This window comes from Lepidochelys olivacea (assembly GCF_965140295.1).
Source record: "Lepidochelys olivacea isolate rLepOli2 genome assembly, chromosome: 20".
Classification (NCBI taxonomy): domain Eukaryota; kingdom Metazoa; phylum Chordata; order Testudines; family Cheloniidae; genus Lepidochelys; species Lepidochelys olivacea.
In genome coordinates, this window is record NC_140430.1 from 16,960,206 (window position 1) to 16,983,112 (window position 22,907).

The 22,907-nt window shown below is 55.2% G+C and overlaps 2 protein-coding genes across 2 annotated transcripts in view; both read right to left on the reverse strand.

Annotated features, from left to right (window-relative positions):
• LOC311510605 (cAMP-dependent protein kinase catalytic subunit alpha) overlaps nucleotides 1–4,236 on the reverse strand; it is a 47,147-nt gene extending 42,911 nt beyond the window's left edge. Inside the window, exon 1 of the mRNA XM_084610397.1 lies at nucleotides 4,050–4,236. Within this exon, the coding sequence (XP_084466523.1) occupies nucleotides 4,050–4,095 (46 nt within the window). The 5' untranslated portion in view covers nucleotides 4,096–4,236. The remainder of the gene's footprint in view (nucleotides 1–4,049) is intronic.
• Nucleotides 4,237–14,001: 9,765 nt separating this feature from the next.
• On the reverse strand, nucleotides 14,002–21,386 carry ASF1B (anti-silencing function 1B histone chaperone). The gene is made up of 4 exons (XM_084610277.1): nucleotides 21,206–21,386; nucleotides 18,093–18,208; nucleotides 17,028–17,204; nucleotides 14,002–15,615 (listed from the first exon to the last, which is right to left on the reverse strand). The coding sequence occupies exons 1-4, from the start codon at nucleotides 21,312–21,314 to the stop codon at nucleotides 15,418–15,420; spliced, it is 600 nt and encodes a 199-aa protein (XP_084466403.1). The 5' UTR covers nucleotides 21,315–21,386; the 3' UTR covers nucleotides 14,002–15,417.
• Nucleotides 21,387–22,907: the final 1,521 nt, after the last annotated feature.

Here is a 22,907-nt window from a genome sequence, read left to right on the forward strand (position 1 = left end):
TCAGACTGCAAGTTCCTGGCGCAGGGACGGCCTCTCACTGCACCTGTGCAGTACCTGGGACTGATCTCAGCACGGTGCTACCAGAGTTCAAAAGTCACTACTGGGCACAGAGTTGGGTCTAGTGGGTTAGAGCAGGGCATGAGGTGGAGGGTCAGAACTCCTGGGTTCTGTTCCCAACCACAGGAGGGCAGTGGGGTCCAAGGGTTAGAGAAGGGCAGAACTAGGAGCCAACTAGGACTGGCCTCTGCCACCAACTTGCTCTTTGACCACAGGCAAATCACTGCACTTGGTAGCCTCAGTCTTCCCCAACCTCCTTCCCCGTTTGTGAATGGCCACTGACCCCCCACTCCTACGGACACTGTGGCCTAACACTGACATACGCTGCTGGGTGCGGTGACAGCTCCGGGTCTGATCGCAACAGACGCCCTCGTCCCCTCACAAGGGCTTGGCAAGATGCAACCATTCCACGGCCCCTCCAGCCTTCCGACCACCCCGACCCCTGGAAAACGGAGGAGGCCAGTGAGCCTCGGGGAAGGTAGGTCCTGAAATCACCAGCCCCCAAACAAGGCTCCCAGCCAAGGGAGACCCACCTTCCTGGCACAGCAGAGTGCATGTGACTCGTGTGGGATTGATGACAGCAAGACACGGCAGGTGGGCACCAGATTCCTTCCCAGCTGCAGGATTTCTCTCTATTGGCCATTAACTGGGGCTCCACTCCAGCGCCCAAAGTCTTGGCTACACCCAACAGCAGGGTATGTGTGTGTTTGTACAGGACTCTCTCGTGTTACAGATACTGCCTAGCAGTTAGAGCACTGCGCTGGGGCTTAAGACATCTGGGGTCTATTCTCGGCTCTGCCACTGGCCTGCTGGGTAACTGTGGGCAAGTCGCCTCCTCTGCCCGTGCCTCAGTTTCCCCATCTGACCTCCTTGTAAAGCGCATGGAGATCTATGAATGGACAGAGATGTTGAAGAGCCAGGGATTATTATATGGTTGTACAAAGCTCCTAGCATAAGGGGGGCCCTGATCAAGGCTGCAACGTGCTACTGCTCTACAGATATAGTCACCAGGAAAGGCGGCGTGGGGGCGTGGGACAGCGGTCTAGTGCGTATTTGCCTCCTCAGAGACATCACCTATTGGACTCAATTGAAGGTTGGATAAGGGGCTAGATGGACCCAATGGTCTGATCCGACATGGCAGGATTTGGGGGGGGAGAGATTGGTCTGACCCAGTGAGGCAGGGATGCCAGTTAGATGGATTTGGTACTGCAGATGGGGGGCGGACACCAGGCTAGATGGGCCCTTTGGTTGGATCCGGCATGGCAGGAAGTGTGCATATATGGGGGGAGGAGGGGAGACCGGGACTGGTTTGATCTGAGATGGGGGCAGGGGTTGGGGAAATATCAGGCTGGATGAGCCATTGGTTTAGCGTGGCAAGGGAAGCCAGCGTTAGATGGGCCCGTTGCTCAGATCCAGGGAGGCCACACTAGCCAACAGTCTCCTGGAAGAGCACACAACCAGACAGATCAATGGCATGGCAAACCCTGTGTGCGTGAAAGGAGATTCGCCTGTGGCACAAACCTATCAGGGAGGCTCTCAGACAGAGCTAACTGCCTAATAAAAGTCCCTGCGAGGCTCGCTTTCAATAGATAATTTTCGTCCTTAGGAAAAATCACGGCACCGATGTTCATTTTTACAGAACCTTTTACTCTTTCCTGAGCTCCCTCCTGGCAACAGCTCGGGCTGCCTCAGCTCTGGCTACGCGGCACCGGGATTCAGCTGCCGGCAAAGCGATGACGCTACCTGCCTCAGCACCAACGCTCTGCCCTGCTGCTAGACAAGCTACCCCTGGGAGCTGTCCGATTGGCTCGTCTCCTTAGCCAGCCGAGGGTTCAGAAGAGTCTCTCTGAGCAAAGCAACTTTGAGCTCCACCCTGCCATCTTCCACGGGGGCGCGTCTGTCTGTCTGTCCTGAGCTCTGGACCCTTCCTTTGTTTTTAAAAGGGCCAGCGCTCTATTGTCAGCGCCCGAGTGCAGCCTGTCACACCCGCCTAAGAGCAATCACAACAAAAGCAAGTTAGTTTCAATGCACATTTGGTACTTGAGGCTCTCGGTGAAGTAACCAGCAACTGGACCTCATGAGAAAACCAGATCTATCTCCTTTGTGCCCCTCTGGACCCTGCTCCCACGTCACATGGGAACGGCAGGGAGATCATGACCCAGAGGCTTGGGGTCACTCCCCTCATCCACTTGAGACAAAATATTTTGAGACTTAGACCAATTAGGTGTATTCTGAGGGCTGAAGCATATTCTCCAGCAGACAATAAAAGCATGAAGCCAGCCAGCCATCTATGGCCGATTCCCCCTCCCACCCTGAGCCCCATGCTGCTTCCCAGAGTGGAACAGGAACAGAGATCTAGCGAGCGGAGCAGAGAGCACCCACAGAGGTGTCAGACTCCACTGGATGGTCCCATTTTATAATGCCAGCTGCACCTCTCCCTTTACAGCACCAACCTCCGATCGGCAAACAGTCATTTACTAGCAACTTTTGGGGAGCGGAGACCCACGCCCCCCAGGGCTGGTGCACCCTGAACTGGCCAGACAGGCTGCAGGCAGTGGGACTTCTATCCAGGCAATGCAAAAGGGTCAGGTACCCGTTCTCAGCTCATGACTGGGGGGGAAGGGGGGGGAAGAGAATGGGACACAGCAGTTACGAGGGGATGTGTAGGAGTGGGAAGGTGAAGGAAGATGGGGGACCCCAACAAAACCACCCCTGCAAATGCGTCCAACACCTGGTTGGAGAGATCAGGGTGCAATACCCCAAGGCAGTGGTCCTCAACCTTTTTTCATTTGCAGACCCCTAAACATTTTTGAATGGTGGTGCAGGCCCCTTTGGAAATTATAGACAGTCTGCAAAGCCCCAAGGGTCCGCAGACCACAGGTTGAGAACCACTGCCCTAGGGTCCCCACAGCCCCAACCTGGCCTCCCCTGGGACATAGGGCCAGAAAGAGACACCTCAGGTGTGAATGGAGAGGGGTGTCCCAGACACATGATGAGGTGCGGTGGGTGGGGCGCAGGCAGCAGCAGTGTGGGGCATGGAGGGACAGGGCAGGGGAGGCACACAGATGATAGAGGCTATAGGCTCGGGGTGGGGGTTGGGAGGGGAGGAGGGAGGAGATGCAGATGGGGCAGCACAGAGCTGCTGGGTGTCCCAGGCAGGTGAAGGGGGCGGGGGTCCCAACCACCCTGCAGCAGCCTGACCTCTGCACGCTCACCCGGCCGGGGCTCACCAGGCCCAACCCTCCTTTCTCCAGAGCCGCTGAGCCCCGCTCCCCCAGGCCCAGGTAGCTCCCCGCAGCCCCCACGACCCCGGGCCTGGCACTGTCCAACACAAGGCGGGTCCCGTCTTCACCGCGCCCCCTGCCCCACCCCCGATCCCCCGCACTCCTTCCCCTGGGCCCCGCGCTCCCCGGCTAGCCCCCCACTCCCCGTGATCCCTCACAGACGCCCCCCATCTGCCCCAGGGCCCCGCGCTCCCCCCACTTGCTGCTCCCCCAGCCAGGACCCACTCGTTGCTCCCCCCAGGGGTCCCCCATCAGCCCCCATCCACCCCAGGGGCCCGTGCTCCCCCATCCCCTGGGGGCCCCGATCCCTCCGCCAAACCCCCACGCTCCCCCCACTCGCTGCTCCCCCCCACTCACCCCGATCCCCCAGTTCCCCCACCCCGGGGCCCCCCAGCAGCTCCCATCCGCCCCAGGGCCCCACACTCCCCCATCCCCTGGGGGCCCCGATCCCTCCGCCGGGCCCCCATCCGTCCCAGGCCCCACACTCCCCCATCCCCTGGGGGCCCCGATCCCTCCGCCGGGCCCCCATCCGCCCCAGGGCCCCGCGCTTCCCCATCCCCTGGGGGCCCCGATCCCTCCGCCGGGCCCCCATCCGCCCCAGGGCCCCGATCCCTCCGCCGGGCCCCCATCCGCCCCAGGGCCCCGCGCGCCCCCCGCTCGCTGCTCCCCCCGCCAGGCCCCCCGGGGCCGCGACCCCCCCGCACTCACCGCTCTCCAGCTCGCCGCCCTTCTTGGCCGTGGCCGCGTTGCCCATCGCGGCGCTGGGGCCCGGGCGGGGCCGGCTGCGGCTCCCTCCGCCCCCGCTGCTCCCTCCGGCGCCCGCTGCCCGCAGGAGGCTCGGCTGGGCCCGGCCAGGCCCCGATCCCCCCCCGCCGCCAGGCGGAGCCGCCGAGACCGGTGTCGCCTCCCCTCCCCCCGCGGCGGCGGCTCCTCGGGCTCCGGACCCCGCCCCAGCCCGGCGCACCATTGGCCGCCGCCGCCGCCAGCCGCCCGCGCGAGCCCGGCGCCCATTGGCCGAGCAGGGCACCCCGCCGCACCATTGGCCGACTGCCGTGACGCGCGACGCTCCGCGCTGCTCCCTCGACGTCGCCCCGACCCTGACTGGGCCCGTCCGCCTCGGTCTGCCGCTTTCATTGGCCGACGGCCATGTTTAGCCCCGCCCCCGGGCGCTGATTGGCCTCAGAGGGCTGAGGTCGCGGCGTTCTATATTTAGAACGTCGGGCCAGACAGCGTTCGGAGGAATGTTCAACGTGAGGGGCGGGGCCGTGGGAGGAAAGGGGCGGGGCCTGTGAGCTAAACGCGGGGGAGACGGGAAGGGGGCCGGGGAGAGAGGGACAGAGCTATAGACCCATGGGGGTGGGTGGCATGGGGCCAGGGGAGGGGGTCTAGGAACCACCCTGGGGTGGTGTGGGGACAAGGGAGGAAGCCTAGGAACCACCCTGGGTCGGGAATGGGGATGGGCAGCGGGATCAGGAATCATCCTGGGGTGGTATCGGGACAGGGAAGTGGGGCTAGGAGGCATCGTGGGGGGGACATGGGGACAGGGAGTGTAGGAGTGACAGAGCCATTCAGGCTGACCGGGAGCCTACAGCGGAGGGGTCCGCTGGGTGACTCATTTGTGGGTGTTGCCCAGGGGCACCCTGGTGGCCCCTCCCCCTTCACTCAGCCTTTCTTGGAAGGGGGTTGAGCAGCTGACACCTTAGGCCTGGGAAGAGGAACTGCTGTGAGCTTTACCTGGCCTGCGGAGATCTGCTGCCTCTCCAGCTCCTGACCCAGGATGTGCCTCCATGACCCTGCTGCTTTAATAAGCATCATTCCTCAACGGACACACAACTGGGGGCCAGTCAGCAACTGGGCTTCCGCTGCAGTGCAGCCCCCGGGGAGGCAGGTTCTCCTCCCTGCAGGTGTTCCCCCCACCCTGTCTATTCAGACCGTGAGCCCCTCACACCAGCACCCAGCCCACTGGGGCCCCAATCTCTGTCAGTGGCTCATAGGTTCTACTCTAGTACAAATAAATAAATAGCTTGGTGGGGCCTCAGTCCCAAACTCAGAACCTCTGTCTACAGCTTGAGCAAGTCTAAGTCCCACTAGGTGGGAGCTGCAACAGATTCTAATGCTCTAAGGATTGGATGTGCAGGGGAGAGAACCCAGCACATTGGAAAGAGGGGCTCTTCATCCACACGCCACAATGTACCATCAGGGTGATGAGCTAGGGGGGAAAGGGTGGGAGGGGGAGAGACTTCCCTAGCCCTGTCCCCCCCACCTGACTCTCAAACCTGTCTACAGAGCAATTTGTCTTTGTCTTTCAGGTGATGTGGATGGCATCCTCTGGTAGGTACTTCCCAGGGCAGGATCACCCCCTTTGCCTGAACCCCCATTTCAGATTGCACTAGACAGGGCGGCTCTACCAATTTTGCCACCCCAAGCCGTCGCCGCCGAAGGACACGAACTGCCGCCCCATTCTGAATGCCACCCCACGCACTTGCTTGGAAAGCTGGTGCCTGGAGGCAGCCCTGCCACTAGACATATATCCGCCACCCCCTGAACCAAGTATAAACTTAGCTAGCTTCATCCAGGAGCTGCTGTCACCTGTCTGTTTTGAGAAAGCATCTGTTTAAACAGAAATAGGATTCCCCCCTTAGAGTCCCTGCCCCGTCTCTGCAGCACACTCTCCCTAAACACCCCTCCCCCCAGGCATGGGGATTTAACACACCCAAAAGAAAGAACACTTGTGGGATTCCCTCACTAAGACATCGGCAACCTCGTGAATTGCTGTTCAATCCACACAGGTGTCACTGAGGACAAATTTGCACTGCTGCTCCCAATCCAGCAAGCTGCTCGGCCTGGGCAAAGCCTTATGGTAGCAGCTGCTACAACTGAGATTTGGGCCCCCCTGTGCTAGGTGCTGTAATTCCGCATATGCCCCGGAGAGCTCTATAGCGGCTGCTGCTGGGAATCACAATAGAATCCAGCTCCGCCGTTCCATCAAGAAAGGCTGGTCCCATAGTTAAAGCACTGGGCAGGGACCGTATGTCTCTCACTGTCAGTGCAGCACCCATACTGCCAAGGCCTTGATTCCAGCTGCAGCCTGGAGTTACTACTGCAATATTAAATGAAGTGCTTAAATTGTAATATTTTAGAGTCCCCAACTCTTGGAATTTTAGCATGACAAGCAGGTTCGTTGCTGTTTAAAGCCTCTGCTCATGGACTTGTGGGATTATGCAAAAAAACTCAGCGTTGTTTCTAGCCTTCGTTGCTGCAGAGAGAAGGTTGAAAAACATGACCCCTAAAGCCACAAAACCACAGTAGGCAAAACAAGAATCACCCCCCTCTTTATTTTAAAGAAGCTCATGGGTGTTTTTTTAAGCCAAGTTCACCCTTTTGAATGCTTGTAGTTAGCAATACTTTCCCCTTAACTCTGCTTAGTGCTCCGGGCTTTCTAAAAGCAACTCCTCCATTAAACAGAAGCTGCATCTTCCCAACGCAGGGCCGGGTCGCTCGCTCACTCAGGAGAAAGGAAAGAGACAGGCACAAAATAATAACTGAAAAGCAGTCAGACCACCAAAACTTTGTGCTTGATGGTAGACGGGATGTGCAGCTGGCAGCTGAGGTGAAGTTATGTCCACATGGCTCTCTCCCTCACTCCTTCCCCAGCTCGCAGCCTGGGAAAAACATGCCCTGAACTAAACTAAAATTGATTGCACACAGCATGACCTAGGAGGCAATCGACTTTTTGATCAAGATAGCAAACCAGAGCAGCTGCTGTAAGGCTGCATAATTCCATTGACTTCAGTAGAGCCGAAGCAGTTGAGGATCTGGTCCAAAGGTTCCAGTGAAGCCATGTCTGATTTACAGCAGTCTGGGATTTGGCCCAGACTTTAATAGGAAATGAAGGTCGAAGTTAGGCAGTTTAACCTCAAAAGGGGATTTTGTAAAAGCTCTGAATTGATTCAGTTTTGAAACATCAATACAAGAAGGGTTTTTAGGAAGCCTGCTGGAATGAAAGCGAACTCACTGATTTCAGCTTATCCCGGCAGCCAACCACAGCCTGGGCTCCAGGAAGGAAGTGGAACTGACAAGAAAGTGTGACCTTGTGGGTCACCTTGAGGGACAAGCGTGTAGCAAACAGCACCACCTCTGAGAAGACAGTTTGATCTAAGAGACACAGGTGCGATTAGCTGAGGGCAGGCCACTGGGGTTTTAAAGATAGATGGGCTGCAGAACTTGAGGTACGTATTGGTTATGCTTTGGGGGCCTAAATCTTCCTCTTCAACAGAGCCCTTCCCACCATTACCTGTAGTGTAGTAACACCTAGGAGGCTAGACACACAAAGACCACCCCTACCGCAAGCAGCTTAGTCTAGTATCACCATTGCACAAATGACAACATTTATCCCCCCTAAAAATATACAACAAATCACACACAAAGAACCCCATAGCCCTGAGTTTTGCCCTGACACTGGAGAAGAGGTAGAGCTCCCATGAAGCCCACTAGGGACTTTACATGGAAGATGCTCAGAGCCTATGGGACTGGGTGGCTGTTTATGTGGTGTGAGACAGAGACGGCAATTTCCTGCAATATCCTTGAGAGGTTTATGTATTATTGGGGGCTGGGGTTGTATATAACCTCTCCGGGGGCAGATGTGACAGATATGAGACCAGGGAGTTCAAAAGACTATTAAAAATGTGCCAGACAACTATGGACTGTTGAGACAATACATTTTAAGTGGATTTCCTGGAGAATCCCTAGAAGGGAACATGAATGCAAATTTCTCCAACTCCAGTTATCCAAAAACCCAGCTTGGTGAAGCTATGCTGTGAGGAAAGGGGCAGCATCTGCTACATTACCTGTCACAGAAGGCCAAGAGCAAAGGCCAAAGCTGTGTAAAGAAACAGCTGATAAGCCCAGCCTGGGTTCCTGATCTAAGATGGGTGAAGTTGTAACCACTGGAAAAACCCAGGTGTGGGGCTTTGAAGGACTAAAACCTGCCAGAGCCCCATGTTGGAGTTGGGGAGACCTCTGGTGAGCTTTTTAGCATGCGTGTAGATGCTTTTATTGTTTTAATGTTTTCTCTGTAATGTTTTTCCCTTAAGAATAAACATGCTTGCTTTGAAGGAGGTGAGTGGCAACTTGCACCTGTAGGCAAGGCACTCGTCTCAGGCCTCGGAGAGAAAGCAAAGCATAGGCAGTGGCCTTCTTGGGATGTCTGTGTTGCTGAGGACTGTACAGCGTAACGCAGGGAGCTGGGAAGCCTTGAAGCCTCTGGTCAGAAGGGGGAGAAATGTGGGTGTCCTCCTAAGAGAGGGGACAGCTGGGACCCAGAAACCTAAAGTAGGGGCCTTTGGTTGGCCAAGAAGAGGGAATACAGGTACAGTTGCCCTGAAACTGTGACATTGTATGGAGGACTACTTGGAATTACAAGCTGTCATTTTAACAGGGTGGGGTTCCTGGTCCTACTTGCAGGGTTAAGGGCTCCAAAGGGAAGCGTTCAAGCAGCCAGTCTGGAACAAACCAGCCTAGAATGAGGTCGGGCGAGTTATGCCTTGCTGCCTTGGGGAGCAGCCTGCTTCGTCTCTCTCTGTTTGTGGGGTTCTGAATTCTAAGAAACAAAGTCATATTATGTTAGAACCAGGCAATTTAGGTTTTTATCTAATCTGTGTGTAAGACTGGAGTTTTACACTTATGTTCCTAAGGTAGATTCAAACATCTAACGATACCTACATAAAATATCACTATCTAACTCTTATATAGCACCTTTCATCCATAGATCTCAAAGCACTTTGCAAAGGAAGTTTTCCCCATTTTACAGATGGGGAAACAGACACAGAAGGGCAGTGACTTGCCCAAGGTCACCCAGACAGCCAGCAGCAGTGCTGAGAATGGTAGCCAGGTCTCCTGTATGTCAGAGCACCACCACACTGCTGGCTAAGAAGCAAGTCAGTTTCCATTATTCCTAAAACAAGATAGCCTGACACTGCAAAGTGATCTGTCGTCCGGCTCACAGCAGTGTCTGATTTTTGTAGGGCTAGACCTGTTCAGTGTTTTTAGACTGACCCCTTAACAGCGAGCTGCCTGCCGGAAAGAGTGGGGCACTCTTTCTTTACAATGGAGGAAGAAAGTCTGAAAAGTTGGGGTACCCAAACCCTGTTAAATGAGGGAATTTTCCTCCTTGATTTTCAACTTGGGACTATCATTAGTGATCCGGCAGGAACAACTTGAGGTCTCAACTGAGATCAGCACCTCACTGTGCTAGGTGCTGTGCATGTACCTAGTGAGAGAATCCCTGGACCGAAAAGCTTGCCATCTAAATAGAAAGGGTAGAGGGTGGGTGGGGAACCAGGAACACAGAAATGACGTGACCAAGATCACACAGCTGGGAACAGTCCCCAGCTCTCCCACTCTTGTGGCTGCTTGCTACTGCTGAGATAAGTCCTCCCAACTTGATGATCACTTTAGACAAGCTATTACCAGCAGGACAGTGGGGTGGGAGGGGGTATTGTTTCATGGTCTCTGTGTGTATATAATGTCTTCTGCAGCTTCCACGGTATGCATCCGATGAAGTGAGCTGTAGTTCACGAAAGCTCATGCTCAAATAAATTGGTTAGTCTCTAAAGTGCCACAAGTACTCCTTTTCTTTTTAGAGTGAGTGTGGTGATTTCACAGCCCTAAATGGAACTGCATGTCAAATTCTAACCGAGACGTCTTTTCCCCCCCAAGGTGTCCATATGGCCAGAGTGTCAAAGAGGCATTACAAAGTTTTAAGCAAGTGTGGAAAAAGTCACTTCCTCTTAACTTGTCTGGCTGCCCTAGGATGGCTTCTGTGATCTGACATTCTTGGCAGTTCTCTAATTTATACAGCCTCTCAGGAAAAATAAGTTAGACAAAACCCACATTCCTCATGTAAAGAGAAAGATCATTCTGGCTGCCTGATGATCAGGAAGCAAAACCAAAGTAGAAACAGAAGAGGCAGCAAAGCCAGTCACTCCGTGTGGTTCACCTTTCGCACAGTAAAGGGTGAGATTAAACACCAGGTTCTGTGGTACTGAAAGGTGACAAGTTCAGAACTGATTAAAGGAAATACTCCATTCCTCCCCATATGAACTGAGAAAACATACTGCCACTGGATACTGAGCACAAGAGCTTAGCTGGATTATTATTACTTTAAAGATCAGACATTTATGTGGCTAATGAGACCATCCAGAGCGAGAACAGAGAAGATTTAAGCAGCAAACAAGAGATCTAAATCCTCCCAGGGACATGAGCTAGCCTCTAAGTCTTGCAACTTCAGAGGATGCTTTGGTTATGCCGTCAGTGCAGGGTACATCCACCTTCCTCTTACGCAGCTTGATGCTGGCCGGTCAGGAAAACGGGCTGTATGGGCCATGGGTCTGATCCCACGAATGGAGTCAGGAAAGGAAGAGATGCAAGCAGAGATCTCACCAAGAAGGGGAAATGCACTTTCCCTGCCTTGCCAGGAGTTCCTGGCTGCTGCTTGCCTGCCAAGGCACAGACAAACTAAATTGCAGTGTTGGGGACTAGGCTCAGATTGGTAAATAAGCATTTGATTAAGGGCTCAGGCCGCCCCTCCCGTGCTGAAGGGCTGGTTCGGCGCCACCGGCATGATTCCCATTAGACAAGATCAAAACAAACCACAAACGCAACAAAAGGCGGCAATTTTCCTCCTTTGTCAGGGCTTGGTAGCTCCTGGCGGCTGCTCACTGAAGGCCTGATGCAAAGCACAGTAGAGGCAGCATGGGGAACAAACTCCTACCAACTCTGGCCCCGTCTTCATTCATGGACCTTCTAGGGGCCTGGCTCGAGTGAACAATTGGTGCAGGGAGGGAGGCAGGTAGGGTGCCCTGCCAGTCTACATCCCTCACAATCGCATGGGAGAAGAGCTGCAACAGGGAGCAAACCAAGCAGAGATTGGTGGGTAAAGATTTGCAGGCAGGAGCTCCCCACCCACCTAGATCATCCCCCAACCTCAGCTGGGAGAACTACTGCCCAAGCTGCAGTCTCACGAGCCATCAGCATTCAAGTCTCCACCGGCCTTGGCAGAGTCCTCTGGCAAAGAGAGGATCTGCTGTTTCACATTCTCCCCCAGGCGCGAGAGGGCAGAGGTAGAATATCGTGCCTCAAGCAGAGAGGACCTGTTAATACCTGCTTTCCCCTTTGCAATTCACCTTTCACTGTAAAGGGGGCCACACTCAACGCTAGCTAGACATGGGGTAGCTCCTGATCCTGCTTTACCCAAGGTGTACAGGGAGACTGACATCCAGGAACTGAATCTGATCTCCCGAGTCCCAGTCCAGTGTCTTAACCACTCGCCTATCCTTCCTCAGTCCTTGCACACACTTCCCTGGGACACCATCTGGGCAGAAGGATGCATACATAGGATCAAGGCCTTCTTTCGGTCCACAGCAATTGTTTGTCAGTAGCCAGAGTGATTCATTAGTTCCTATAGCAGAGTAGATAATTAAGCCCATCTCAGCTCCTGCCGTGATATCCGATGCTTCAGAGGAAGCCGACTAACCTTTTTAATACACTCAGCTAGTGGTCTGTTGCTGCATAGATGGTGGTACCAGTCCTCTCCCTTGCTGGGAAACAAGCTTGTTAATTGCAACAGGAAATCCCTGGGTGTGGGGGCGTGTGTGATTGGAAAGATGTGCGAGGAAGGAAAAAAAAGGGGGGGGGGGAAATGGACGCTTGTCCCTAAATCCTCCCTCAGGCACCCAAAAAGAGAGTTTCTTTTACAGCTTCGAGGCTAAAGCAAAGCGTCAGAGAAAGTTCCAAAAAATCCTCTAGCACAGAGTTTAGTCACGTTTTCTGGACTCAGCTAGGGCTTTAATACAAAGGTGACCTTGAAAGGATCCATATAAAATCAGGGTGCGTTTCTTTTTTTTGATGGAGAAGTCAGGCTTGAGAAGTTGGAAGTTTTACTGTTTGTTTTTTTTAAGCCTTAGAAATAATCAGAAACACTCAGCTGGGGCTTCCCCTGGTATTGATTGCAGATCAGAAGAAAGTTTGTGACGGAGCCACTTGAGAAGGAGGCTGCTTCCTCACTGGTGGTGTCATGGATGTTCAGGTGTTTACAAAACACCAAAGAGTCTGACACGGTTTGAGGTCTTGATTACTGTGCTGGAATCACATACCCAGGATGAGATGTTGTCTGACCACGCACTAGAAAGCTGCAGCTGTTTACTGTTCAATTGTGCCAGGTGCTGTACAGACACTGAACAAGATTTTAAGATGTTCAGACACAGACCATCTAGATTTAAAAGTGCTCTGGTTAAACTGATGCAAACCCCTAATGTAGACACCCTTAAATCAGTTTAAGTCTCACTCAGACAGGTTTAGCCAACGCCAGAACGTTGGAAACGCATAGCTTAATTTGCCATTAGAGGTATGCCCTCGTTTAAAATCTAGTTAAGCTGGTGCACCTTTCTAGCATGCACCTGGCAGTCATGTACACCAATGTGAGCTGGGGATGGGTCATCGCCATTTTAATTTAGTGAGACAAGGTAGGTAGGTGAAGTAATATCTTGTAGTGGGCCAGCTTCTGTGAGAGAGAGAGAGGCTTTCGAGCCACACAGAGCTCTAGATGCCGTGTGGCTCAAAGGCTGGTCTCTCTCATCAACAGCAGTTGATCTAATAAAAGAAATTACCACACCCACCTTGTCTCTCTAATATCTTGGGACCAACATGGCTACGCCACCACTGTATGTTAATTTAGTAACATTTTTACACTCCCTGTGCACTAACAACCGCACAAAGCACAGCTTTAAGGGAGAATCCGTCCGCCCCCCCCCCCCGACATGATTTGGGCAACTGCTTTACACCCCTATACTTGAGGTTTGCACCGCTGGCAGCAACACCAGTGTGGACACAGCTCGCCAGCTCACCTTTCCCTCTTGGGATGAGCCTTTTGCCAGTTCTCCCACCTAGGCAGGACCTGAAACGTAACCTGGGAGAGACAGACAGAACACGCTTGGCTGCTGACGAATAAAGCATGCCCAGGCCTCTGCAGGCTGCATTATTCTGGAGCCTAGAAGTCTCAACTGAGAGGCTGCACAGAGAGTGTGAGACAGCCCCTGCCCCACAGAGCTCACAGTCTAAATAGACAAAGAGTGGGAGGGGAAACTGAGGCACAGAGGGGCAAGGGACTTGGCGAAGTTCACACAGAGTCAGTGGCAGGACTAGGAATAGACCCCAGGACTCATGTCCCATCCACCACACCCATTTCTCAAACTTTTCAGGTTGATAACCCCTTACCTGAAGTCAAAAATTTTCATGACTCCCTCCCTGTCTCACGTTGACTACAAAGAATAAAAAAAAGCATCAGTGATGATAACACTAAGCTTGCATGTGCATGGAGAGGCTGGCAGGATACTTACCTTGAAGAGGACAGCTACGCGGGTTGTCAGGGAGTGAGATTCTCTTTGCTTTAGATGGCAATAAGATTTGTCAATGTCTTAGGACCCCACCCCCAGGGTCACAACTCACCGGCTGACAGACCATATCGGACCGTGCCGCCTCTGAAGAACGCTGCTGGCATAGCCCCCAGCCAGAAGCACCGTGACTATGAAGGAAGTGGGTGAGGCCGTGCTGCCAGGCCCCGCACTCATGCCACGCTGTTTGCTCCAGTGCATGAGACAGCAAATCATTCCAAGAGCTTTATTCCTATGTTGACTTAAGACACTTTCAATCATTAAAAAACAACAACAAAAAATCCATGTATGCAGAGTACTCCTACCACATCAGAGAGGGAAACGGACAAGGTCAGAACAGGGCACTTCGGAACAGAACTGAACTAGCGATTCCCCCAAATAATCTCTCTTTTCCCCCATGCAGGCCGGTAGAGGGCTCAAGATCCCGGCTGGGTTGTAACTGGCCATTTACTCTAGAAAGCGAATAGAATCACCATCCCACAGCCGGGTGAGCGGGGGCATGCTCCATTCCGGATCAGGCTGCAGATGAATCAGTCTAGTGGAACAGAAGCGGGTTTCCTAACACAACACAATAGACCAGTAGGTGTTGCCAGAGCGGCGTTATCAGAGGCTCTGCTTGAGGGGGAAGGAAGGAAGTCGATCCACCAGGAAAGGGCCGAGTCTAACGCACCCTCATGCCGATCAGACAGCTCTTTGCCACACGGTGCCGTGCATACCCCCCACCCGAGGTCAAGCTATGTGATCACAAGGGCTCTGTATGTTGGTGCCCCTTCACCCCCGGAAAGGCTGTACACAGGAGAGATGCTGGAGCGAATTGTGCCTCAGAGGAGCTGGAGAACCATGATGTGCCGCAGCTAGGACGAGAGACAGTCTGAAGCCCCCCAGGGGTGGGGATTTCAATCCTGCAGCTGGAGGGAGCTGCTCTAGAGTTATTGGGATGCTCCCAGGAGAAGGAACTCCCAGGTAGCAGAGCAGCAGCAGCACTGTAAAGCCACAGTGGGCAGCATGGGGCTGGAGGGGAGAGCATACGACTGCCCAGCTAGAGCCAGTGAAGGAGGGGTCGGACGGGGAGTCCGCCTCAACTGTGGCCAAGGACACCAGGCAGGTGCATGTCATGGCTGCAGCCACCCTGGAAGGAGCGGAGCTGGGTCAGCGCAGAGGTGGGGATGGTTCCCAGAGACAAGCCAAAGGAGCTGGCTCACATTCCCGGCAAGCCACCCAAGCCCCAGGAGCTCCCTGAGCTGGTGGCCTGATGCAGGGTGGGTGGGACTAAGTGCTTGTCAAGGGTGATTCCTACCGAGCCAGCAGTGATTGGTGCAGAGACAGAGAAAGTGGGGGAGGAGCCCAGCAGACCTACAGCTCCCATTCCTCCCTAGCCCAGCTGCAAAGCAGGTGCCCGCAGTCTCCTCACAGATCATCCCCTAATGCCCATCGGGGAAGGGCCACAGTCAGACACCCCATTGGTTAAGGAGAGGCGTTAACCCTTTAGTTACCCCACTAGAACATGTCCAGGTTTTTCCACTGACTGTGGTACTTGGATGCAGCCCCCTTGAAGCCAGTCAGATCCCCTTCCCCACGCAGTGGCTGTGTCCTGGGATTCCCGTGTCCAGGTCTGGCCGTGCCCCGGATCACATGCAGTCCATGGAGTTCTCAGGCAGGATGCCGAGAGCAGTGCCCGGCCCCTTGGCTGAGGTGCAGCTGGCAGACAGCACGCCCTCGGGCTCCGGGTCCACGTTCTCGATGTCCTCCATCTGGTCACTGGGGCCGTCCCAGTTGATGTGGAAGCGGGTGACACGGGGGTTGGAGGCCAGAATGTTCCTCTGCAGCTAAGCAGGGGGAGGAGGAGTCAGACAGCTGCAGGGCTTGTTATACAGCAATCTGGGGGCTAGAGACACCTAACAGCCCCCCAGCCTGTGTAGGAGAACCCTATGCGGGGAGAGATGCTGGAAAATTTCCAGTCAATCAGCTGGCTGTAGGGGCCCTTGCTGGGATTTCATGCTATGGGGAAAGAAGTGGGGCCTTCCTACCCCCAGGGCGTACCCTGGCCTAAGCCAGTTGAGATGGGAGGGCAGGACAGCACTGGGATATAACCAGGAGTCAAGTCTTTTCTTCCTTAACTAAGGGCATGGCTACACTTGCAGATGTAGAGCGCTGCAAGTTAACCCAGCCCTTGGAGAGCGCAGTAGGGAAAGCGCTGCAGTGTGTCCACACTGTCAGATTCAAGCACACTGGCATAGCCACATTAGCAGCTCTTGCAATGCCACAGAGAACAGTGATGTGGTAGCTATCCCAGCATGCAAGTGGCTGCAACGTGCTTTTCAAATGGGGGTGGGGGTGGAGTGTGACAGGGAGCATGGTGTGTGTATGTAGGGGGAGAGAGCGTGGATTTGTAGGGGGCCGAGCGCATGTCAGCATGCTGTCTTGTAAGTTCAGACAACAGCAGACCCCCCTCCCCCAGCCTCTCTCTCTCACACAATCACAGCAAGCAACATTGTCTCAGAGAAGATAAGCAGCCGGCTGTCAGAAATGGAGCTTTGAAAGGGCATATCCGCATTCCTACAGCCAAGTTCAAAACAATGACAAGAGTGGCCACTTGACTTAAGGTGATTATGGGACTTTCTGGAGGCTGATCAGAGTGCAGTAATCCAACACCGTGTTCACACGGACGCTGGGGTGTTTAACGAGGCACAGCAAGCATTAGGATTCTCATGGAGGTGGATTACCAGAAGTGCTCCAGCTGCAGAGTCCAGGCACTCTAAGTGCCTTGCCAGTGTGGATGGGTCATGAGTTAGGGCGCCTGGGGCTGCTTTAATGTGCTCTAAATTGTAAGCGTAGCCAAGCCCTTAGTAAAGGTCTAAAGTACCAGCAGCCCTGCTGTACAGAGGGGGAAACCGAGGCACAGGGTAGCAGGGAAGCGACCTGGGCAAGGACCTACAAGTAAATCAGTAGCAGAGCCAGGAAGGGGACCCAGGTGCACTGACTCCCAGTCCCCTAGCCAGGGACCTCGAGACTCACCCTTTCCCTAGCCGGGCAGGGACCAAGAGCTTGAAATGCCGTACTAGGGCTCAGAGCATCAGAGAGCTCCCTGATCCCAGCCCCCCAACCCCGTGAGGAACTGGGTCAGACCAGGGCTCTGCAGTGGCAAGAGCCTCCTTGCCCAGAAGGCCCGAGGTGCCCCTTACAAAGACCCCATCGGCAGGGTGTGAGTCAAGAGCCCCCCTCTGCCAGCTGCTCGTACCTGGGAGAAGTCTGGCTTAAGGGGCGGGTTCTCCCGCAGCTCAGGGTCCGTGTACTCGTTGTTGACGTAGTAGCCCACGCGGATGAACTCCTGGCCCAGGTAGGTGCAGGTGATGAGCACCACAGTCACCCCCACCGCGTCACTCTCAGGGATCAGGCTGGGGTTGGGGGCTTCGGCCTGGAAAGGAAGCAACATCCCCGCCCCAGGAGGAGGTCAAAGAGCACGTCAGAGGGGCACCGAAAGCCAGTCACACTGGTGAGTTTTTAAGCCAGAAGGGACAACCAAATCACCCTGTATGACCTACTCTCTATCACCAAGCCCAACAGCCCAGATCAGACCAAACTATGGGAGACCCAACAGTTGAATGCCACAGGGAGAAAACAGGAGGGACTGAGGTGCTAGCGATGACTGGGAATTGATTTAGTGAGATCTAACCAGACGAGCTGAGCAAGGACCCCTGCTACGCACGGTAGAGAAAGGCGAATAACCACCAAGGTCCCTACCAATCTGACAGCAGGGTTGGGGTGGGAGATTTCCTCCTGACCCCAAACCTGAAGATCAGCGTGACCGTGAGCACGGGAGCAAGACTCACCAGCCAAGCATCTGAGAAAGAATTCTCTGTACTCCCTCAGGATACCAGCCCACCCTGTCCACAGTCCATCTCCAGCTGTGGTCAATCCCTGCTGCTTAAGAGGAAGGACAAAAATAACCCTGAACACACAAAGGGAAACAAGTTTCAGAGTAGCAGCCGTGTTAGTCTGTATCCGCAAAAAGAAAAGGAGGACTTGTGGCACCTTAGAGACTAACAAATTTATTTGAGCATAAGCTTTCGTGAGCAATTGGCTTCCTGATTCCCGCTAGCTAACATTGCTCTCTGCAGACATCATGCTCGGGTCTTCACCACCATAATAAGGCGTTGCCCATTCATCCTGCCTCCTCACTCAAAAATACTGCCACAGATTAAGGGTCCCAAGCTGCTTTGGTTGCATTTCGCCTATCCAGTTGCTTCCTAGCCCCAGACCAGGCCCTCTAGCCCCGCCCAAGTCTCTCACTAATGCCTCTTACCTCAAACACAAACATGTGCCTCCCAGCTGGGACAGGCCCCACCAGCACAGAGTCGAGCACCTGGTCATACTCCTCGCTCTCCGCAGAGCCCACATAGATGATTTTCCACTCCAGGTCTGAAAGGGAAGGGGACCGCAGTGAGAATCAGCAGCAGCCCCCGAGTAATGCTGGGGAACCGATTCTGCTCTGGATTTACACCAGCATAACTGAGCACAACACCCAGATTTACACCAACGTGATGGTCTGACCCTGTCCCTTGTGTTCCCCATCGGTTTCCCATCCAGAACTTAATTATCAGTGTCTCACAACCACCAACCCCTTTGTGCTGGGCACTGCCCAGACATGCTAGGACACCACCACAAAGCAGACAAGATAAAGGAAGGGTTATTATGCCCTTTTACAGGGACACTGAGGCACAGCAAGCTTAAGTGACTTGCCCAAGATTCAACAGACGCTGTGGCATGGCCCAGAACCGAATTCTGATCTCCTGAGTCCCCAGCAAACACCTCAAACATGAAACCATCCTCTGAGCTGCAAGCTCCTTCCCTTCCTCCTGCCAACCCATTTCTTCGAGGGATAGGGATCAAAGGGGACCCCAGAAGGTTAGATTCTGTAGACCACCAACAAGAGATGGGAGACCACCTTTTGGCAAGAGATGAGACCAAAGCACTGACCAGAGTCTCCGACAGGTGCAGCCCCAGTGGGAAGGGAGCCAGACTCTGCTCTTTAAAGCTCATGAGAGATTTCCTGATTATGGGCCAAGGGATCATCTTAAGCATTGCCTGCACTCAAGGCTGCACCAGTTACAGCCAGAATGGTTTCGTTGCAAACCCCCATCTGTCTATCCGGTTCCATCTGCAGTTCCTTGTCTGATACTTAGATCGGAAGCTCTTTGGGGCTGGGTCCTTCTTTTTTGTTGTTTGTACAGCGCCTGACACAATGGGGTCCTGAGTCATGTTACCTCCTGTGTGGGTGCTCTTAATTACATTAAGCTCAACTCTGGTTTTAAATCAAGTTAATAATCAGTGCTCCTCTGAATACAAGCACATGCACTAGGGTTGCCAAGCTGTCCATTCCAAGGGATGAGTTTCAGCTCCGAGCAGGATCTGCCTTCTTTTACCAAAGCCTGGTACCCAAACCTAAGAGGCGCTCAGGCATGTCCAAGCCTGAGCCAATGCCAGGCCTATGCCCCCATGCACAGACATCAAGCTAGAACAAGTATGCGTATGGGAGGGTGGAAGGGTAGTTTTCACTTCCACACCTGAGGGAAGCATGCTATGTAACATGTAAACAGTTCCCAGGAGACTGGATCCGGGTGGCCTTTGCCAGGCAGAGTAATGCCACATAGCAGGGGGAGTTCAGATGAAGGGGGATATGTAGTTTCTCAAAACAAATCAGAAACAGCAGCTTTTCACATACAGAAGCTGTGTAATTTACAAGAGAGGGGATGCATTAGCCAGAGATTACATAATAGGCTAGAGTAGCTTACCAATAGAGGGAAGCCTTCCTTGAGGAACAAACTGCAGCATATATCCTCAAGCTGCTACGAGCTATAGCCCCCTTCCCAGAATAGAGAGTAGTGGGGGATGATCCCACACAAGCCCCTAAGAGCGAGGAAATTCAGTCTGATTGAGAGCTGATCCTCCCCCCAGTGCACTGGAAAGCTTATCTGATTGGTTCGCAGACAGGTTTCCCAGAGTGGCATGGCCCGTCCTGTTTTAAGATCCCCGCACAGGGCAAGCCGCAGAGTGAGGCGGGCTATGCAGCGGGTGATGCCGCCTGTATCAGGAGGATCGCCTTGGAGAAGATGGACGGTCCAACAACGCGGCAGCATTCCTGCTGCCCCCACTCAGCGGGGCTGTGCTCAGACTCCGCAAACAGCCCATTTTCAAACAGTAAAGCCAATGAGACATGCCAATTTCTCAGCCCCAAAGACAGCAGAGAGATTTGGCTGCCGCCACTCCACAGCTTTGACACCCCCTGAAGTTAAGAGGCTCAGGGCTTAGGCCATAAAGGGCTTTGCAAGCTACGCTTTCGTGACAACACCGCTCTGCGGCGTGACATCTCACGCTATCCCTTGCACCCTTTGGAAAGTCTCTTTTCGACCCCTGGGCTCCTTTCTTCAGAGAGAGGAGCCAGCCTCCCAGAGATGCCTCAGAAGCACTCAGATCTCTTAATACAATGGCTCTAAAACTGCAGTCTAAGGGCCGTTTTCCTTGATGGGCTGTTTTAAGAAGAAGGGGCAGGAGGGGGTTTAGGGTCTTTTGGATGGGAAATCTTAGCGGCGGAGGGCAGACAAAGAACTGGAAACATCACTGCCACTATTCTACCTTTCAGCGCCATCGTTTCGCTGCGTTAAGTAATGTCTCATTCACGTGTTTATTGCTGGAAAATATTCAGCCCAGGAAGATTAGTCTGGCTACACCCATGCTCTGCAAAAGGCAGAAGTTTTCTGCCCCGAGGCCTCTCCGGACCAGAAGGATTCTCTGGCCACCGAATCAAGCTGTGCGTGGGCCCGCTTTCCAGAAATGCTGGGCACAACGTGATTCTCACCCATCAGGGCACATTTAAGCCGCGGTGTCGATAAAAACTGGCACCAAGGGAACAGAAGTTTGCAAGCAGAATCCCCTGGGGGCTGCCAGGTAAGAGTCTCGCCGTCCCCCCCCCGGCGAGGGGCGAGGCGGGGCTGGCAGGGTTAATGGGGGTAGTTCAGCTGGGTGATTTTGACACCCAAGAGCTCGCTGCAGCCCGCTGAGTGGAGCCAGAGGCGGGGCGCTGGGGGGGGCCGGGGGGGGCTTCCAGCTCCCGCCCGCTTCCCCAGCGCGGCCCCGCCCCTGTCTGGGCCTTGGCGAGCGACGGCGGGCCAGGGGACTGGCGGCACGGAACCCAGGAGTCCGGGGTCCCTGAACCCGGCGCATCCGCCCCGCCCGCCCGGGAGGCCCCGCCCCCTGCCTGTGCGCGGTGGGGGGCCCGCTCCAGGCCGGGGCGGAATGGCGGCGGGGGGGCTCCCAGGCCTCAAAGGTCCCAGGGCTGGACCCGGAAGGTTCCCGGCGGCGGCGGGGGGGGGGCGGCAGCCGGGTGCCCCGGTGTCGGGGGCTCCCGGCCGGACTCACCGTGCGGCAGCGCCTCCCCGCACTCGAACTGCACCTGGAAGCGCAGCGGGCGGCCGAACGGGCTCGGGTTCTCCAGCACCGACACCCCCAGCACCGACACGCGGGACATGCCGCCGCCGCCGGGACCCGAACCCGCCGCCGCGCGCGCCACAAAGCGGCCCCGCCGCCCGCGCGCGCCGCCTGCGCGCACAGCCGGCCAATCAGCGCGCGTCACCCGCCGGCCTCCGCCAATCCCCACCTCCGCCCCACACCGACGCGCCAATCCCCGCACTTCGCGCCGGGACCAATCCCCGCCCGGCCCGCTCACTTCCTGCCGAGCGCCGCGCCCCTGCCCTCAGTCGCCAATCGGCTTTCCCCTCCCCGTCCCTGGCGGGAGCCGGATGCGACCAATCCGCGTCCGCCTCGCATTGCTCCCCGCCAATCCGCGCGCGCGCCGACTTTGGGGACACCAGCGGCCAACAACCAGCCAGGTCGCTTGGACGAAAGAGGAAGGAGGAGGGGGAGGAGAGTCTGACCAATCAGGAGGGGAGATGAGGCAGAGGCGGGGGAGCCTGGGTGGGGGGCTGTAGGGGGCGGTGCCTGGGCCTTATAGGGCCATATGGGACTGGGCGTTACATTCCTGCAGGGGTTGGTGGGAGCCAGGCGCTAGGGGGCGCCTGGAGGTGCCAGCCCTCAGACCAGATTTAAAGCCAGGGGGAGGGAGCTGTGGGGTGGGATCGAGGGGCACTGGCAGAGCACTGCCCTGGTGCTGCGCTGAGAGAGCAGAGTGTCCCCTCCTGGCTCACGGCATCCACCCCCCGGCTTCTCCTCTGAGTGCCTGACCCAGCCGAGCTCAGGAAACTCCCCTCCGCCTCCCCTACTTCCCCCTCCTGGAGGCTGGGCCGGATCCAGGGTTCTTCTTCGCTGCCCGCCCGGTCTGCCCTGTGGCCGTTCAGTGAATGCCAGGCCCCACCCGGTCTGCCCTGTGGCCGTTCAGCGAATGCCAGGCCCCACCCTGCATGGAGCTAGGCGAGCAACCCCTGTGCATGTTACTGTGTGGCTGTTACACACCTGCTGTGCCGCTCCCCAGACATAGCTGCATTTCAGTGCTCGGTGAACTATCCCCACGCAGAGCTGCTGTGTGACTGTTACACACCTGCCATGTCCCACCCCGGAGGTGGCTGGATTTAAATGCTGGAAGAATCGATACCTGGACCCACCTCTTGGGGTTTGTGAGACTTCACCCCTTTGTGTGTATGAACGCTCTGAGGTGTTGCGAGGAAAGGGGTGGGGGAAGCACTATTACCCTTTGCCAAGTCTTGGGCTTGGGACAACGAATCCGGACGAGTGGGGTAGCTAAATAGATGGTTAGGTGCAGGACAGGCAGATGGATATAGAGAGTGCGGGGGATGGATAGAAGAGGTGTATGTGGAAGGAGGGAGGGGAGGGGAGGGGGAAATGGATAGAGGGTGTGGGGATGTGTGCGGATGTTTGAAGATGAATAGCGGGGATGGATGGATGGGGTGGGGGATGGACAGAGGGGTGTGGAAGGAAGGATGGATGGATGGGGTTGGTGGGTTGGATAGAGGGGTAGGGATGGGTGGGGGTGTTTGAAGGTGAATAGAGGGGATGGATGGATGGAGTGGGGGATGGACAGGGGTGTGGATGGAGGGATGGGTGGGTGGAGGGATGGATCGAGGCGTGTGAAAGGAGGGAGGAAGGG

What these genes read in the sequence shown, in the direction of transcription:
- ASF1B (XM_084610277.1), bottom strand. Translation starts at nt 21,314, where the DNA reads ATGTCCCGCGTGTCGGTGCTGGGGGTGTCGGTGCTGGAGAACCCGAGC. An exon ending in GGCACATGTTTGTGTTTGAG is followed by an intron (nt 17,205 to 18,092) that starts GTAAGAGGCATT and finishes CTTCCTTTCCAG; the next exon opens with GCCGAAGCCCCCAACCCCAG. An exon ending in TTAAGCCAGACTTCTCCCAG is followed by an intron (nt 15,616 to 17,027) that starts GTACGAGCAGCT and finishes CCCCCTGCTTAG; the next exon opens with CTGCAGAGGAACATTCTGGC.